The sequence below is a fragment of the Caloenas nicobarica genome, chromosome 3 (genome assembly GCF_036013445.1).
Source record: "Caloenas nicobarica isolate bCalNic1 chromosome 3, bCalNic1.hap1, whole genome shotgun sequence".
Classification (NCBI taxonomy): Eukaryota; Metazoa; Chordata; class Aves; order Columbiformes; family Columbidae; genus Caloenas; species Caloenas nicobarica.
The window spans coordinates 49,931,746-49,950,820 of NC_088247.1; the positions used below are offsets into that span (position 1 = coordinate 49,931,746).

At 39.2% G+C, this 19,075-nt stretch overlaps 1 protein-coding gene across 1 annotated transcript in view; it reads right to left on the reverse strand.

Annotated features, from left to right (window-relative positions):
• Window positions 1-19,075, reverse strand: part of LAMA4 (laminin subunit alpha 4) — a 100,169-nt gene that overhangs the window by 36,474 nt on the left and 44,620 nt on the right. The window contains exons 6-16 of the mRNA XM_065630716.1: window positions 17,898-17,993; window positions 16,420-16,571; window positions 16,194-16,304; window positions 13,089-13,200; window positions 9,820-9,987; window positions 8,851-9,044; window positions 6,831-6,947; window positions 4,701-4,849; window positions 2,492-2,633; window positions 1,058-1,154; window positions 166-282 (exon numbers count right to left, since the gene is read on the reverse strand). Of these exons, the coding sequence (XP_065486788.1) occupies window positions 166-282; window positions 1,058-1,154; window positions 2,492-2,633; window positions 4,701-4,849; window positions 6,831-6,947; window positions 8,851-9,044; window positions 9,820-9,987; window positions 13,089-13,200; window positions 16,194-16,304; window positions 16,420-16,571; window positions 17,898-17,993 (1,455 nt within the window). The remainder of the gene's footprint in view (window positions 1-165; window positions 283-1,057; window positions 1,155-2,491; window positions 2,634-4,700; window positions 4,850-6,830; window positions 6,948-8,850; window positions 9,045-9,819; window positions 9,988-13,088; window positions 13,201-16,193; window positions 16,305-16,419; window positions 16,572-17,897; window positions 17,994-19,075) is intronic.

Here is a 19,075-nt window from a genome sequence, read left to right on the forward strand (position 1 = left end):
AATGTGTTAAAGCTGGATGTTTGCTCTCTGGGTCTGTAGTTTCAGTCAAATTCCTTTAGGCCTCCTGGGACTGAAATCTTAATACCAACTTCATAGGCCATATGCAAAGATAAAATATGCTCTTAAATGTACGAAGATAAAGCATCATGAAGTTCCTCTTACAACCTGGCTCTGCTGATTGCATTTTTGTGATGGCTCTCATCAGTTGGCTTCGCAGAGCATTCATTCTGGCAAGAGTGCCATTAACGTACTGGCTGGTGTCTGCAATGGTTAAATCGTTACCTGTGGGGAAAAAATTTGAGGTATAGTTGAGTGGCATCAAAGTAGCATTTAAAAAGCTAAATTTTGTCCTGTGGAAGCATGTTGTTAAGCATTTAATACACCATAGGCAGTATGCTATAGCTTCTTTTAGTATAGGGCATACTAGCACTCTGAACTTCATATAATCCAAAGGAAAAAGCAACCTTGAAGGTCCCAGGCATTAGCTGCCTGCCACAGGGCTTCTTAGGAAAATCTGGAGACCTGTGTCTCGGTCAGTGCTATCTCTCTTTGCTTTGCCAGAACTGCTGAGAATAGCTGCAACAAGTACACAGGAAGTTTTAAGAAACTCAAAAGGTACTGAAAAATTGAAGACGTCATTTCTGTAATTTTCGAGCTTTCTTTCATTTTCAGTGCAAAAAGGCCAAAATCCTTTAACATTTATTATTATCCTTCACTGGTGAAATCCAGCTTTCTGAACACTTCAGCTGTTGTGAATTGATTTCAGTTGAACCACTTGATTATGTTTACCTGAAAACAACTGTTCGAAGGATTATGTATCTAAACAGCAGTCATATCTGAAATGGTCCTTTTGTAAATGAAATAAACTTTCAGCATCTGGCAGGGTGACAACACATGAACTGCTCAAACTGGGCCTGCGGCCATTTCAAGTACCTTGTGTGGTAACTTTGATCAATACACTACTCTGTTACAGTAGCAGTTCTGCCTTACTTTTGAAATTTATTTTAATGTGCATGGTTATAAACTGGCTGGGAAAGTAGAAAGGATATATATTTACGGTCATCTGCTGTCCGGTGTAGCTCTATGGCTCGGTTGAGGAGTTCGTTGCTTTTACCTTTATGGTAAATGATCTGAGTATCAATTCCCACTGCAGCCTACAAGTATGTTCCAAAAAAAGAAAGTCAGAATAATCACAGAATCACAGAATGTTAGGGATTGGAAGGGACCTCAAAAGATCACCTAGTCCAATCCCCCTGCCGGAGCAGGAACACCTAGGTGAGGTTACACAGGAAGGCGTCCAGGCGGGTTTTGAATGTCTCCAGAGAAGGAGAATCCACAACCCCCCTGGGCAGCCTGTTCCAGTGTTCTGTCACCCTCACTCTGAAGAAGTTTCTTCTCATATTTAAGTGGAACCTCCTATGTTCCAGTTTGCACCCATTGCTCCTTGTCTTATCATTGCTTGCTTACCAAATATTCCTTGTTATTGTGTTTAATTGTGGAAGACATATTACTTCATATAAATGTAACAACAAGTCACTGCAGTTTCATTTGCTTTGTTAACATTTAAGATAGGTGCCTGGATCAGAAAAAAAATCTCTGGAAAACAAAATTTTCTGTAGATCGCAATGCAAGTTTAGAGAAATGTATGCTTTCCCACACAACAATGCTGAATAACAAAGTTGCAGAAAGCACAAAATTCCTCTTAAATTATCAGTTCCAGTGTGGTCAATGTGATACTCGTGCTACACATTAGTTAGGCATGTGACTGTTCATTTCTTCTGTCACCCCAGGTGGATGATGGACACTTGCACTTGCAGTCCCCAGTAGTGTGCTGGAAGCAAAGCACTAGACTCAAAATCCCACAGCTCCTGAGGGTTCGGGCCAGTGTAATGTAACCAAATATTCTTGCTATCCCACTAATAAGTTGCTGTTAAGTAGCAAGTATCTAGGTTGCAAACTATATACATACAAAAATACCTATAAAATATTTTAGAACAGCAAGGCCAGATACAAAATTAGCATCCTCATCCCTGCACTGAGTGTGCGAGTCTGCTATTTGCCCCATGTTAACTTGACTTTCTGTGAGAAAGAGTGATGCTGCTGTTAGATCTCTTCACCGCTTTTTCTGCCACGTGGTGCTGTGTGGAGTAGGAAGACTCAAGTGCTAAATGCCAGCTCAGGTTCCTGCATGGCCAGGGAGTTGTTTGGACTTTTGCAGAAATGCCTCAATTTGAGTGACAACAGAGAGCAGCATCACCCTGTGCTTAGGGACAGAAGAATCTGTTGCACCTTTTCAAATACCAGAGGGCTTTAGGTTGGCAGAATAATTAACCACCTAGGATTTAACTCAGAAAATAGCAGATAAAGCAAAATGTGCAGTGAGAAGTTCAATGCTGACAGTTAAGCTAAATCTTGTTTTTTCTTTATACTTAGATGTCCAAAGTCCCTGAAGCATCACAAAATAAAGGCTGATCTTGTGAAAATTACTTACATCGTTGACCCGGTTTGTTGTGTTCAGTGCCAGCAATGCAGCTTTATTAGCTTCTTCAACATAACCAGCGATGTTTTCATACACATTTGAAGCATTTATTGCCCTTTGTACCAACCCATTGGCATCAACACCATGCAAATTCCTATTAAAAAGAGAGCAAAAGAAGAAACCAAACCGAATCAAAGTAGTTTCAAATGGATTCATTCCCTTTACTTTCTGTGAATTCTGACTACATAATCATGCACATAAATACACTTGTCCTAAGTTTCTCTTCATCGTGTATGACTACTTATGTCAGTCTGAAGCAGGCGAAAACTATGTGGATAGACTCAGTGATTTAACTCTGGGGATTTTGCCCTTAATGTCTACGTGAGCGGCAACAAATGACAACTGAGTTATTATATATTTTTTTAATCTAGATTAGATATTCCATAAATTAACAGAATAACATCTATTGGTTGTCCTTCCTTAGGGATAACTCCTGGCTGTGAATGGGAAGACTGTTTTGCACCAGGGATCAGGACAGCTGTGTCACTTGGCAGTCTATACTTTCAAAAAGTAGGTGTGAAAGGGGGGAGGATCAGGTGAAGAACTGCCCATGTTTGTGCAAATTTGCAAAAGTTAGATTTCAAAATACAGGATAGCTTTGCTGGCATGGTAGAGCTTGATTTGCATATTAGGCGGTGCCTGGTCTTCAGGAGAGATTCCAAACAGCAGTTGGTTTAGGACTCAACCTTCAGCTGTTAGCAACTTTCAATAAATGTTATTTTTTTACAGTTTTGTGATAAACAGAATTCAGATTATATCTTAGATATAGACTAGAAATATATATATATACACGTGTGCATTCACCTCAAAAAGTTTGCACGAGGGCTTATTAAATTTTCAGATTCAATGTTGTTGCAAGAATTTCCTGCTATATTTCCCCAAGACAAAAGAAACTCTACCAAATAAAAGCATAACAGGCTTATAAAGCAAACTCATAAAAATAAAATTGTTTGAAGACAGGCTACATTTTTTAAAGGATTGAAGTTTCACTGCAGGACAATCTTCTCAACAGATAAAAGTGTCAGCACATTTCCATCTGGATATTTCATAATTATTTCTGTTTACTTTCTATTAAATTCCTAATGTGTTGGACTTGGTAGTAGTTTTAAAATTATTTTGGTAAGGGCTGAAGGCTAGTCATATGGGGCATTTTTTTGAAGTGATTCTGCTGCCCCCAGTTAGCTGGTCTTAGACTGAACATACTGTTTGTTTTTTAGGTTGTCTGTAGTTTGTGTGGTATTATAGAACAGAGTTTCAGATGTCAGCTTTATACAATTGTATAAAAGAAGACTGTCTGTTATTTTTTTCTCTGTTTTAGTCTCCTATCTAGTCTCCTATCTTTATCTTTTATCCTTTAGTCCCTATCCTATCTTATCCTTTAGTCTCCTATCTACTATTAAGAAACAACTGGTATTTAGATAATATACTCGAAGAGTAGTTTACAGCTTATCTTCCAAAAGCATATGTCCATTATGTTACTTAAGGTAGAACTTGCTGATTTTTTTTTTTTTGGTGACAATAATTTTTCCATGGGTAGACCCAATTGCAAATAAGGTCATATTTCAAATCTGTCTAAAAGGGACTTTTTAGTAAATTGGGGGAAAGTTGATGCATTTAATATCTTTCAGCAAACTAGGAAGACTTACAGTAAGTTTTGGTGTTACAGTGGGCCAGTTTCACTAGGACACAACATACTGAGTATCAGAACTACTTCATCTGTAAACCACTTCTTGAACAAAAATGATCCCATTTTTTGGCCTATAATGCTAAACATTTTTTGATGTGAATAAACCTACTGATATGAGCTGTTTCTGCAAACCCCAGTTAATCCGCCTGTACGATTTTACTTTTCAGTGATTTACCTTTCCTATTGTCTTGCTATGGGAAGAGAAGAACATGCCTAATCAGAAAGGGAACAATGTCATGCAAGATATACATTTGTTTATTCTTTGGAAAGATTAATAGATTTTGCTCAGCTCAACTTCATCTGTTCTCTCTGGACCTTGACAAAGTACGTCCATACATGACTTAACAGTGATTTGTTCAGTGCCTGTTTACAGACAGTATATCTAATGTCACTTCGTTTCTGCTTGTCCTTTAGTTTATTCAGCTGTTTCATCAGAGGCATTTGTATGAACAGTCTGCTGAAGTTAAATTTTACCAGTCCAGCTCATCAGCAAGTCTTCTTAGGTTGTGTGCATGCTGCATAGCCTTTTCTACCAAATCATCGTCAAAGAGAGACAGATTGGCTAGTTTTTCTTGCAATTCCTTTTTCGCTCCATCTATTTCTGCGTAGAACCCTGACACATTCTAGACAAAATATGGAAGGAAGGAAAGAAGGTGAAAATTGTAAAAAATCAAGTCTGTATTTTGATTATGTTTTATTTTACCTTTTATGTTATTATAATGTTTTTATTTCATGTTGTATTTCTTTGATGTTATATTTTTAACAGACAAAAAAGAGGAAAGATCAGAAAGAGTCTGTCCCATGAATGTCAGTAGGACAAGAGAAATGCAGGAAGACAAAAATCAACCAAAATTCCAGGAATCCCTTAAAAAGATATTAGAGATATATATGTAAAATACCAAAAAAAGCTGAGAAATTTCTTCTTATCCTTTATGTTTGTTCCCAAATGGTGCCAATGACAAATTTTTCAGAGTGAAGCGCTAATAGATGAAGTAATTAAACCAGGTCTTTGTGAAAATCTCCTCACTGTGGTTCTTAAATCTGGAGGTGGAGTGCATAATTGTTTTTGTTTTATTTATTTATTTATTGACTAATTTATTTATTTGTTTGTTTTTAACCTCTTCTCTGTAAAGACTGCAGGTCAGAAATTAGCTTTTTGGACTTCTAAATGACATCTGAACAAGTAAACTAAGTAGCGCTGGAGTGAGTGGTCTTGTGCATTATCCCATTACTGCCTGGTCCCTGGGATGGTTTCAGCCCTGACCAGCTGACACCCTCCCAAACCTGCCACCTCGGGGAGCAGCATAGGGCAGTGCCTGTACTCCAGGAGCAACCTGGTGATTGCTGGAGAGGGGCAGAGATTTTAGCTATATGGCTGTGAGCTGTAGAAAACCCCTTTCTGTCTCCTTGCACAGAAACGTTTCTTGTGCTAAGACATCTTGGGTTAGTCTAATTTGTGAATCAGTCCGCTAAATACTGCCTATACGTATGTATAGGCAAGGAGAAGTAGTATCCCTTTGCCTTAGCAAACCTTGCTGATATGTTAGAGGATTATAAATGTGGCCTCAGAATGCATGAAAAAGGGTGAAATGGAGGGAGAAAAAAAAAATGAGTGAGTGAAGCATGAAAATGCTTATTGCTGATGAGGATGGAAGATGTATGATGTGGCATATTGCTTCCTTCCCTGCAGTGTGAACGTCCCCTATGTGTAAACTGATCCACAGAAGTGGGGAACTCGAAATGATAAACTGCAGCAATTTGTTTTGCACAAAACACAGGAGGAAAAAAAATCATACTGCTTGGTCACACACGGATGGTTATAGAGCAAGCTGTCTGCTTTCTGTTTTCTCGAATTAGTTTATCAAAGAAAAATTAATGGCTTTTGATATTTGCTTTTGTGTTAAAAAAAGTGGGTAACTATGAACAAAATTAATGTTTGTGGAGAATTTTCATTAATCTTAAATTATCTCAAAATTTTAAAATAAAACATGGAAAAAAAGAAAAAAAAAAGCAGCTTTGGTAAATACTTTAGTTAGCAAAAGCCCAGTTTTAGTTTCTTCATTTTTCATTAAAAGTCCAAAACTCTAAAATTTCTAAAGATCTCCTAGAACATCTTGTCTCATTCAAAACACTGGATACTAGTCAAGAGTTACAGAAGAGGATTTTTGTAAGACAATCTGCTTATATGTGTTTTACATTCTGACAGTGGCTGGTTTTAACACTTATATCTGGGATGTTCAGCCTTCTCCTATGCTCACTTGCAGGCACAAAAAAAGGAATTTAGCATATAGTGCAGTCTTTTACCAGAGCATCTTTTGGCAGCTGCTTGTAATGAAATGATTCAGAAGTCTACAGCAAAATCCTTTGTTCACTTCTACCTACAATAAGGTGTCCTTAGAATATAATTATTTTTCTGAGGCAGTAAAATGGAATTACAGAGCTTTTCATCCAGGAAGATTTATAATTTTTGGGGGGGGAATATTCATCAGTATTTAACTGAAGCAGTATAAAAAAGGAGAGGTTTTTATTTAGTGATCTAAACACATGACTTGAAAATTCAAAAAATCAGGACATACAATATAAACAAGTCACTGAAGCACCTACCTTTATTACCTCACTTAACTCTGAGTTGACCTTTTGTGGTCCTGCCAAAATAGTTGTGGCACTTAGCAGAATGTCATTTACTTCATCTATTTGCTCTTTTATTTTCTCATCTTGTTCCTGGAAAAAAAAAAGAAGAATTAAATCATATCCAGACCTGTCTATGCATTGCTAAAATAGAATGTTACCATTTTTGTTAGATTTATTAAAGTTAAAATGGAAGATGAAGTGATGAATGAAATAGATTTTAGAAAAATTTGAAGTCTAAGTATTTGAAGTCTAAGTTTTCCCCAGACATCTCTAATAGCTGCATATTATAATGACTCTTTGCATTTCCTTGTCTTTGTGCAATAAATTTTTTTTAAGATTTATTCATTTCATTTTCTATTAATGCATGATCAATTATTGTAATGAAGCATTATTCAGTGCATTGCCAGCAGAGACAAATTAAACAGGGATTTTTCATAGTGTTCTGGAGGCTAGTTTTTTCCAGAGGTTTTTGAAGTCTACAATACGGAGATCTCCTTTCCTTGTCAATAGTAAAGCTAACATGAACAATCTTTTGTATAGCATCTGCCTTCATTGTGAGGAATAATGAAGGTCCAACTGGTTAAAAAGAGGGAACAATTGCAACTGCACACTTCAGGCTTTGCTTCATAAATGTAAGATGAGCTGCAGCTTGGCACTGTAATTATAAAACAATGGAGCAACAGAAGAGGCTTTGTACAGAGGGATCCCAAGCTGCTGATAGAAGAATTCACGAGAACAGCACGCCTGATTTCTCAGTTGAATTGTTAGACCTTCCACATCAGCATGAACTTCTATGGTGGCAAATTTCAAGAGCTCAGCCACTGATGCTAAGAAGCCCAGAGGTTGGCCTGAATTTGCAAGATAGTTGTTCAGATTACAGGATTTCTCCCTAAACCTCTCTCCTCCAGAATCCAAACAATTTCAGCCATTGAAATGAAAGCAGTTTGCTTCAAATGGTCCCAAATTATTCTCTGTGTCATCTTCTTCCTTGCTGAAAAAATAAATGAAATGTTTTAGGTGGGACATTCTGGTTTTGCTTTCTTAAAGGAAACCAAAGAAACAGAGAAAGAATCATGAAACTGCTGGGAGGAGAAAAAGTGTTCTTTGTGTATGGCTGACGGATTGGGTACTTTTCTGGGATAAGAGACCTGAAAATTCAATTTCCTCATCAGCCAGATGGGATTGGAATCTAATACCACCACTTACAGGCAAACATGGCCCCTTCTGTGCTGTAGGGGACAGGTCCCCTCTGATCTGTCCCCAGGAGTGATTACTTTGTTTGAAATACTGAAACTATTCATTTGAACAGAGCATGAGGGAAAACTGCTGTAACCTTATAGCTAGGCTGTTCACGCAGCAAGTAGGAAATCCAGCTTCAAGGTATCTGTTGTTGAGCAGTCAGAGAATGTATTTGTGCTGGATGCAAGGACAATCATCTGCTGTTCCTGAAAAAACGGGGATGCATTTTGTTTCAAGAAGGCCAGAGAGAAAATTTGGATGAGACAGTGTAAACGCACTTACAGCCCAGGGCATGAACGCAGTTGCTCAGCCTTTATAAACAATTGTTTTAATAGAATATAATCACTTTTGTGAGCATGAAGTCCTTCCATATTATAAATCAATACATAATAAGTGAAACAATCCCACCACAATATTTGTAGCAACCATTCTACACGGAATTTTAAGCTTCTTGGGTTTTGTTTTAATACATCTACCTAGTTTAGGCATTAGTATCCATCTCTTCCTTGGCCTGCTGAGACATACCATGCCCAAACTTGTTTCTTGTCACTCCATGAACAAGCAATCATACCTTGCACCTCCACAACTTGTTTCTTAGAACTGGAGAGTCAAACTCATCCTGTTGCATGGTCCAAGAAATTAGTTTTTGGTGTGGTGATTCCTGAATCTAAATGGTTTGCAATCTGCTATTTTAAGCACTGGCAGAGATGGAATGTTCACAGACCACAGTTGAGATAAATGTACTGCATAGTACCTCACGCCTTTGAAGACTGGCTGTGTTTTTCTTATTTATATCCTCTGTTTGTAGAACGCGGTCAAGCGCCTGGTCTATTGCCTCCTCCAGGTCTGACAGCTTCACATCCTGATCACTGAGCTGCTCCAGCACATCAGATACTAGAGATCTGGTGTCATTGTACCTCTCATGAAACTCTTCAACTTTCTGTAGCACTGGGAGAAGAATCAGAGACCACTGATTAATCCAGAGCTTGGATTTCTGACAAAACTTACCTATGCAACAATTTCTGTTGCTGTTACTCAGGGGATAGTGAGACACATTTCTTGAAAGCTCAGTTGAGATATCATATACCTAGATTTTAATTTTCTGTCCTCTTTAGACAAGGAAAGATGCCTTTCATTTTAGCATCTCATTTTAACCCCATTAATCCCCCCTCTCAAATAGCTTTTCCTAACAGAAGCTGCATTTGGCTTTCCTTCCTCTTTGTTTGTTTGTCATTGTCACAGCTAACCAGGCTACTCTGGAGAAGACAGTCCTTGTTGTCTCAGGGTTGTTGACTCATGTTGACTGAGCTGTGAGAATTGAGCTGCTGCTCTTTCCCATACCAGCAGTTTTTCTCTCTGCTGGAGTTTACTGTCCCCATGGCAGAGCTGGCAGTGGGGGAGGAAGATGTTCACACAAGAAATTCCAGCCCAGGCACCAACCTTCCTAAGCAGCTATCACTGAGGTACTGCAGCACACAGGCATGCACAGACACACAGACACGCACAGACACACAGACACACGTATTTTTCTGCCCATTCTGCCACAGGGGCAGCAAGCGCCAGCAGACTTGGGGCAGGGATTTGGAAGCAGCAGCACCTTCAGTGCACCTTGACAAGCACCCACTGCTCCTCCCCAGGGGCTCAGCAGCACATCCAGAGCTGCTTGGCCCCCGCCAGCTGCACATCAATGTGTGGGTGAATGGAAAACAGGCTTAAAACTCACAGTCCTCTGCTGCATCTTCCTCCTCATCGGCACGTTGCCTTTCATTAGTGAAAGGCTTACGGTGTTTGATCTCCTTCAGCATCTCCTCAGCCACACTCAGCTTCTGGGCAATTTCTTCAGGGCTCAGCTCTTGTTGAATTGCATAGTATTTCATCTTGCTGCTGATTTCTGTGGGAAAAAGGAACAGATGGTCAAACCAGCATGGCTACAGAGAAGTAAATACTGTGGAGTACTTTTACTTTTGTGACTCCAGATCATGTTGATGGTAAAAGAAATTTTCTCTCAACTCTATAGCAGCTAATTACTATGTTTAATCCAGATTTTAAATTAAACCTGTGAATAAATCACACTTTTTGGCATATGTGGGGGTCTCATCAGAAGAGGATGAGATTAAGCAGGCATGGCTTGTGCGCATTATTTGGCTTGGCAGTTCTTGTAGGCTGCAGTCATCATTTTATTCTGAGTTCTGTTGCATATAGCAGGCTGGGGCTTTTGTCCAGGATTGTGGTTTTTAAGTGCTGCTGCACAAAAGTTATGTTTATTAAATAACAACCATGGCAAGGAGATTGAAGTAACCTTTTTTTCATCTGAAGAAGTTTGAAGCACCCTAAAGAGGTGACTTATGGCTTCTGGCCTGATACTGCCTAGCTAGTTTGGAGATAGATGCTATTTCAAGGTTTTGGTCTCAGTTCAAGAAACACTCTTGGATACTGAAATTGAGCTTACCCATCCTCAGTGTAAGCTTTACAAAGTTTACCCACTTCTCGCTCCCTGTGTCTCAAATACCACCTCCTCTTTTATGCCCTACAATGTGAGTAGCTTTGGCTACTCATTCTTTTGTGGATAACCAGAGCTGGCAAAGCCAGCACTATTCGTCTGTAAGATTTTTATAAAAATTAGATGTATAATTGTGGCACAACCGATTCTTTGGCAGAGTGTCTTTGTACACAGTTGCTGGCTGGCTCCTCAGCTCATCAGTGAAGCTTTAAAGCCTCAAACTGAGCAGTAACTGATCACCACTAGAGGCTCCATGGATTTCTTCTTCCATCTCATGCTGGCACACAGAAGTCAGCCAGTGATTGCTGGTGACATACAATGAGGCTCATGATGACACTTTTGCTCAGTAATTGTAGAAATGTGACACGTGGCCAGACAGTCAAAGGTGATCTAGCATCACAGGTGTGCTGGCACACAGAAGTCAGCCAGTGATTGCTGGTGACATACAATGAGGCTCATGATGACACTTTTGCTCAGTAATTGTAGAAATGTGACACGTGGCCAGACAGTCAAAGGTGATCTAGCATCACAGGTGTAAGAAGGTAGTACAAATGTAACATCCTATATGCATGGTCTCAGCTTGCCTCTTCTGTGTGATAGAATATGTTAACTATGTTTTTTGAAATAAAGTAAGTTGAAGCAGCCATGGAGTTAAGGATAAACAAGGATAACAGTTGATATGTAACTGCTCTTCCTTACACAGCTGGCCACAGTAATTGCTCTAAGACAGAACTGCTCAGGTCTGTTAATAAAGTATTTCTGTTAATTAAAAAAAGGCTGTTTGACCTTAACTGCCAGTCAGCTTTTCTATTCCAGTGCCGTATACAGCTTTCTTATACTGTTAGCTTTGCCGAGGACTGGGAAAAATCAGTGTGATCTATGTCAGGATGGAGGCTGTCAAGATGCAGGTGTGCAGGGGATAGAGATGCCTCTGATTACATTCACTTGGGGTTTTATTGCTTTCTGTAGGTACAGAAGAAGAGGCCGCAGTTGGTTTAATCTCAGTTTTATATATATCAGCATGATAATGACATGTCATAGATATTCCAGATGAAGATGATAATCTCTGACTAGGAAACTTTTTTTAAGAGCAATTGTGCTTGGGAAGGTGCTCACTGTCGTCATTTATCCTTTGATATATAGTGCAGTAAAAATTCTTGAAGGTGCAGGAGGTTTAACAGGGTCTAAATAAAAAAAAAATCTTCATCTGGTAAGGTGTAAAATACACACTTTTACGATCAGAAGTTATGTTTGAAATTTATGCTAGTTCTCGAGATGCTTTTATTGCTTTATCATTTTGTCCAAAAATGAACTTAGTAAGTTTTGTCTGCATCCCCTCATGTCATCTGAACAGATGAGCAGGACACTGAGACAATAGTTTACAGTTTATCCCTACATTTTAACATGAAAAAGTTCCGTTTTCACTCTTTTCCTAATTTGAGAAGATCAACATCATCATGTTTACTCTCCTACTGTCAATCAGCATCACTATAACCATTTCTAATGATCTGCACTAGCCACACAGTTTAGAATTCTGCCTTTCACTTTTACTAAAGGCCATGCTTTCTTTGTGGGAAAAAAAAAGCAATGAAAATGCAGTTTTTTCCAATTCTTCTTCCGTATTTCAGAAACAAAAAACCAAACAAACAACAAACAAGAGGACAACAGCTAGTCTGTAATGCTCCGTAGATGTGTCTGGACCCAAACTCAACTCATCAGACGTAGCAATAAGCAGCTTGAGGAGAAAATCACCAACACCTGCCATGCTGAGCTTAGGGAAGCAGTGAGTTCACCAAATTATTTACTATTCAGCATCGTTTTCTTTTTAGAGGCATCTACATGAAGTTGTACGAACCAGTACAATCCTACTCAGCAACAGCTTGCTAAAAGGTGAAAACTGGATTTAAAATAACAGACACCAATGGGATTGCCAGAGTTAGTCAGGCCTGACTGCCATGGTTTCAAAAGGGAAAGTAGAATTGAAAAAAAATCTATAAAAAAGTTATTCATATGGCCCCCATTACTTATCATCAGGATGGGAAAACTGCATGTGCATGAAACTGTTGACAAGTAAGACATGGAGCACTCTCATCCCCCATCCTATGCTTGTGTGTGTGGCTTCATCCAGCCCCAATCTGATATTGACTTTTTTTTACCACAATCTTATGTAAGTACCTTGAGCAGCTATTCAAACAAACAAAGGCTCCAAGCTGAATTAGATTGAATTATTCAATGTAAACCTATTTATTATAATTTTGCTCTGTCAAAGAGACAAAAAAGAAAGAGAAGCTCTTGTTATGGGAGTCAGAGCAAGTCAGCCTGTGGTTTCAGCTGTCTTTTGAGAGACAACTTTTCATCATGGAATTGCAGGCTGCAAAAGCCTTGTGTTTGGGTTGCTTTGTGAGAGCGCCCAGGTGCTACGACATTTTTTTTCTGAAGGTTTGATTAATACATGCTTGACATTGAGATGAACCAGAAAGAAATCTGTTTACCTTGAATGTTGTCCCTCATATTTCCGAGCTGCTGCACAAGCTGAGTAGCACGGCTGTTGGTCTCTACGGTTTCTTTCTGTACCAGTAGGCCTCTGCTTGATGCTTCATTTCCCTATGAATACACCATGTGAGATAGACATTAGATTTCTTTTCAGATCCATATGCATGTATGAGGATGAGCAGTGTAAACACACATTTTGCTTTTTCCTGATGAGCATGTGAAAGTCCATTTATCATATAAAGTGGTATTTACAGAGGTGTTTGAAATGAAGAGCTGTCTTGTTGGTCTTTTCAGAATTGCAGAGTGAGAGATTAAAATCTGTCCCATATTTATCCATCATTTGCTGCAATCAAATTGCCATGAATTATGTACAGTTTTAAAACTCCCATCTGTTGAGTCTCCAAGGCATTTAGTGGGGCTGGCTCGTTTTGCTGGGTATGGCATTTCCTGAGTAAGCACATAGACCATTTTTAGATCAGTGTTTCCCTCAAGTGAAGTTCCCAGCTCTGCAAGTTGTTAAAATTAAGAAACAGCATGAAGATTCCAAATACTCTGAAGAGAATAGCCACAGTTCTATACTATATTATGTTGGAGGCTGTACTCTGCATTGTGTTCCCTTACATATAAGGGTAATGAAGAGTTACCATGTCATACTTATCATATTTCCTCAAAGGTCACTGACTTTGGGAGTCCTTAGATTTAGTTTTTATTGATTTTTTCCAGGAAGGATAAAAAAAAATTCCTGCTGTGCCACCCACCTTTCCTGGGCCCTGTGTGTGTATGTGTGTGTGTATGTGTATGTGTGTGTGCATGTGTTAACTCCACACCACACACTTACCAGTCAGTAGCTGTGACCCACAAACCTGATGTTTATTTGGGGTTTGCAGAGACACCAGCTGGTGCTGGGAGGCAGGGCTGAGATGGCCAGCACCATGGAGGTGGATGTGTAACCCAGTAAAATAAATGTGTTTATAGAAAGGTTTTAATTTTATTTCTGTATAACACATTATCTGTTCTATTCTTAATCCTTTATTGCTATCAGGGTTTCTTGGGGATACTCTGTTGCTTAGCATCTCCACTTCATACTTGTTTTAAGCAACTTGTTACTGTTTTTATACACTCTTGCTTTACATAATGCTATTTCCTTGACAGATTTCTTTTTCTTTAACTATTGAACACGTGGGGAATTACTGAGACAGGTTTGCTGATTGCCATAAGGTTGATGGGAAACACAGAAGCATGAGTGAGGGATGCTCTTAGGGAACTTCAAATTCCAGCTAATGTAGTGAGGGTCATCCTACAATTTACCAAAAGTCTAGGAAGGAAAGGTGCTTGGTTCCCCCATGTCTCTGCCAAACATTCAGTATCAAGCTATGTGCTGTTTTACTCTAACCTCATCCCAAGCAGACTCAGGGAGTTGCAGGTCACATTTGCTATTCTCGTTTAGCAGGAGGATTTCCCTACAGTTGATACATTCATCCTGCCTTTGGGGTTTAGATCAGAATCTGCAGTGACCCCCCAGACAGGTGGATGTGCAGATGAAATGCTCTAAACGGAAGATGCGACACACCTCTGCAAAACCCACTCAAGGCTCTAGCCCCTATTTTCCAAAAAAGTGCCTTGAAAGAGCAAAAGGTTCAATATATTCAGAGTTATGACTGTGGTCTTCATTCCCCTGTGAGAGTCCGCAGTCATTATTTCTCTGCCTTAACAGTCAATCACAAGTATTCTCATGGAAAAGCGTTAGAAATAACCAGGGAGAAAAGACCAGAGGAAATGCTGAATTTATTGGTTCAGGGACAGTCAAACTGAGCTAAGAAATCTGCACGTAGTACTGAAAGTGACAAAAATGTTATTACCCAAATTCACTAGATGTTCCTAGAAAACCTAATGCCTTAATCATCTTGCCTATAAACTACATAGAGGGATACTGAGGGGTGTGAGCGCTGCCAGATTTTCACAGGTACAACTGTGAGGGAGTGTGAGCTGATTTAATCAAAACTTTCCTTTGAACATAGACATAGTTTGTGAAATTCTGCAGTGACCTTTCTGCTAAGTAAGTGCTGATTAGAACACCTAAGCTCAAATTTTCTCTTCCACCTCTCTTTACAGCTTTCTCCTTTTTTTTTTTTAAATGTATTTTTTTATTGCTACTTGTTCCTGTATTTTAGTTTTAGTCAAAGGTATAATTTTAATCTGTCTTATGAAGGAACTGTTAAGTGAATATAAAGCCTGGCATTTTGCAATAAGCATGAAATATGCTCTAGTCATACTACAGCTCTAGCTATCTCTGGGAACAACATAGAGTGATGTACCTCACTAATGTATTTATATCTTAGCAACAGAAAGATGTTTAATAAAGTCTGTTTAAAATAGATGAGAAGGAATTTTGAACCTGATTTCTTCTTTAAACATATATCAGTATTCATCTAGGGTGCAATGAAAAGTGCTATGTGAGCTGAGAGCAGAAAACATTTTATAGCCTGGCAATTGAATGTGGATACAACATTTAGATTCCAACTGTATTAAAACACATTTTGAGTGCTGATCAGGCTCCCATCTCAGTTGAGTATGCAAAAAAACCTTTTAAAATGGCAGTTTTGTAACATATTTTGAAGTGTCTAATCAAGGTTAATTTAATTTTATGAGAGCATACAGGTAAAATACATATAGTACAAACACTCCCAAAGCCAGTCTGAATTACTTTAGTGTTTGCTTAATTAGAAATCAAAATTTCAAATAGGAAGGCAGTGTGTCTTTCTCAGATCAAATTACATGTTGTGTTAGGGGGTAGGTGAACCTAGAGGTTCAGACTGGGTTGTTAGGAAATATTTCTTTACCCAAGCGGGTGGTCAAACACTGGAATGGGCTTCTTGGAGAGGTGGTCAATGCCCCAAGCTTGTCAGTGTTTAAGAGGCATTTGGACAATGCCATTAAAAACATGATTTAACTTTTGGTTAGCCATGAAGTGGTCAGGCAGTTGGACTAGATGATCGTTGTAGGTCCCTTCCAACTGGAACTATTCTATACTAACCTCCTGTGCCAGCACGTGAATATGACAAACTAGAAACCTTCGGAGCTCTTGTAGGGGGCTATAAACAAACCTGTTCATCAAGTATTGCTGCCTCTCTCAGGAAATCATTCATTTCATCTTCAGCATCATCGACCTGGACCGTCCAAAGCACGGCATGGTTCTTTTTTTCAGACATTGCTGCCTGTGTGTGCAGGAAAAAAGTCAGTTAAGCTGAAAACAAATTATTTCCCTAGTGAGGGCAAGGAATGGAGTGGAAATTCATACATTAAAAAATAAAATGTCATCAATGTTTATACCTGGAGATGAGTGGCTGTGAGGTTCAGGTCATTCAAGCGTTTTTGAGCTGCAACACCTGTGGAAATGCTCAGTAAAGTTGATTTGCTTTCATCGATAGCCAAAACTGCTAATCGGATGTCATCTGTCAAATCCCAAATACATTTATCGCAACCTGATAAGAAAATAAGAGTGTCATTTTTCTTTAGTGTTTGTGTCAGTGAACAGCAAATATCTTAAATTCACTTTATGGTGCTCTTGCCCCATGGTTTTCCCTCTCTTTGTCATTGATGGATCCTGATGGATACCCATTTTTCTTTCACTTTCATCCACCCACTTCCAAGGTCCCACAGGACAGTCATGATGCTTCCAGCTGAGCAGCACCAGACGGGACTACTCCGAGAGGCTGCTGCAGTGGCTCTGATCGGTGGGGAGCGAGAGAGGAGGTGTTTCCTGGATATTCCCTAGGGGGTCTGCATATTTGTGGCCTGAAGAACAACAGATGGGGGTCAAAAAAACCCAAACGAGTTAATTCTGTCAGAAGCCAGAACTCTGTATTTAAAATTTGGTGGTGTCAGAATTAAGGATGTCCAGCAGATGAGATCTTAGCTGCCTATTTGATTAGGAAGGCAGCTTCTAAAAAACCAGTTATAACATGTTTGGAATATGCTTGTGCAAAACTATATTCTGGTCCCTGCTGTGTGCTTGCAATACCACGTTGGTTTTAGTGACATTGGTGCCACCACCGAAACCAGGATACTTAGGTGAATGTGAAACACAGATTCCTACAGAAACTTTTGCTTAGTATTGTGCACTCTGTATTCTTGATGGCAGCATCTCCCATATGTTTTCCTTTTGATTGCACTTTCAGGCACACAACCCCTCTTCTTTGGAGTCAGTTTATGAAGCCATATGTGCTACATGGTCTGCATTATACCACAGACATAATTATACTAACATTTAAAAAAATTTCAGCAGTTACCAGTAGTTACAACATAGTGCTTCTCGAAACTCCCCAGGCTTCCCATAGTTAGAATAGGGGAGCTGATAGTGGAAAAGCAACTGACTGATGAATGGATGTCAAACTGTCAGCAGTAACAATTCATATTAGATGTACAACTAGAAACCCAGAAATGATATGCGGGATGGCACAGATAAAGTTGTGGTGGCAGTTTTTAGGGCCAGAATATTCTTTTGCAGGCAACGTATCTCAGAGTCTAGAGAAGTGGCTTTGGTGATACTTCCCTACTGCTCTGCCATTTGTCCCTAAGCATTCAGTCTGTATCACAGAGTTGGACATATGCATGTGCTCAGCCAAGCAAGTGAGAACATGTTTAAATAGTCAGTGGTGCATTGTGCATATTCACATTTTTAAGTGTCCTGTGGGACCAAGGTCGAAGTGCTGAGCCCACTGGAGAATCAAGCTTTTAAGTTAGTATTTCTAAGCATGTAAATACAAGAGCGATATTAATTTTTGGCGTTGTCACGATAGTCTTCTTACTGATGGTAGGGCAGTCTGTGCCAGAAGAAACTTCAGGACTGTCTGCAAGGCATTCTCCAGTCTGGCTGTCACACATTCTCCCTCCACAGTTACATTCTGGGGGAAAAAGAAAGGATTTGTGAAAGAAGAATCTTCAAAACCTACAACCCGCCTTTCTGTTTCCAAGACTAGTGAAATAATTCTACATGGGATTGTGCGTGGGTAGTCAAACCAAAATTGAGGGCTTCTTGGGCTGAATTTTGTTTCAGTATGTGTATTGTTTACACTGCAGTCAAATTGGACCAGAAAAAATATGAGGTGGGAAACAGAACCAGAAAGCCTGTGCTGAAGAGACTCGTTCAAAGCTTCCAGCTGGTCACAAGCAGAAGCAGCAAGGCCAGATTTGCCCAGCTGGCCGTTGTGCTTCACCATCTAGAGAGAGTGATGTTTAGGAGATGGGCTAAGGAAGACAGTACACCTGATGTTTATTATTAGTTACAAATCTCTCCACAGCCTTGTGGAATTTATCCATGCTGTATCAGGCTGCTCCTAAGTAAGCTTTCCAACTATCAGGGTTTGATAGTGGGCTCCAATTCCACCAGCAGCTTGAGCATATCAAAAAATAAATATGTCCTACCACTTAAAATGAAGAATAAATGAGGTTTTACATTTTTTAAACTTGAGTAAGTTACATATTTATTGCCAGCACACATGGCCTTTTAAAAAGTATAATTTTTAATCTAAAGTGTCTCTTTCAAGGTTTAATTGGCCTTTTAAAATATATTATTTGAAGGATTAAAATATTCTTGGAACACTTTGGTAGAATAACAAAAACTCAAGCAGAACATAAGAACAGCAGTGACTTATCTTGAATTTGTGTTTCTCTTGTGATTCATGGTTTCAGCATAATATCATATAACAAAATTGTTTATTGCTGTTTCATCGCAGCCCATTCATTGTTCTCTGTGAATTACTCTTGTATTTACATTCCACGTTGCACATTCGAGGAATTATCAGGGAATATGTGTAATAAAGCTTCCAAGTCAGCATGATGCACCAACGTTGGAATAATTCTCTGTAACTGAACCACCGTTAATGGAACTACTCAGTTTTTGTACCATTGTGAGAAGAGAAATGGGTTATGAATTTTGTGGGGCAATTTATTTTGACTTCACAACAATCTGTATGAACTGGGTGTC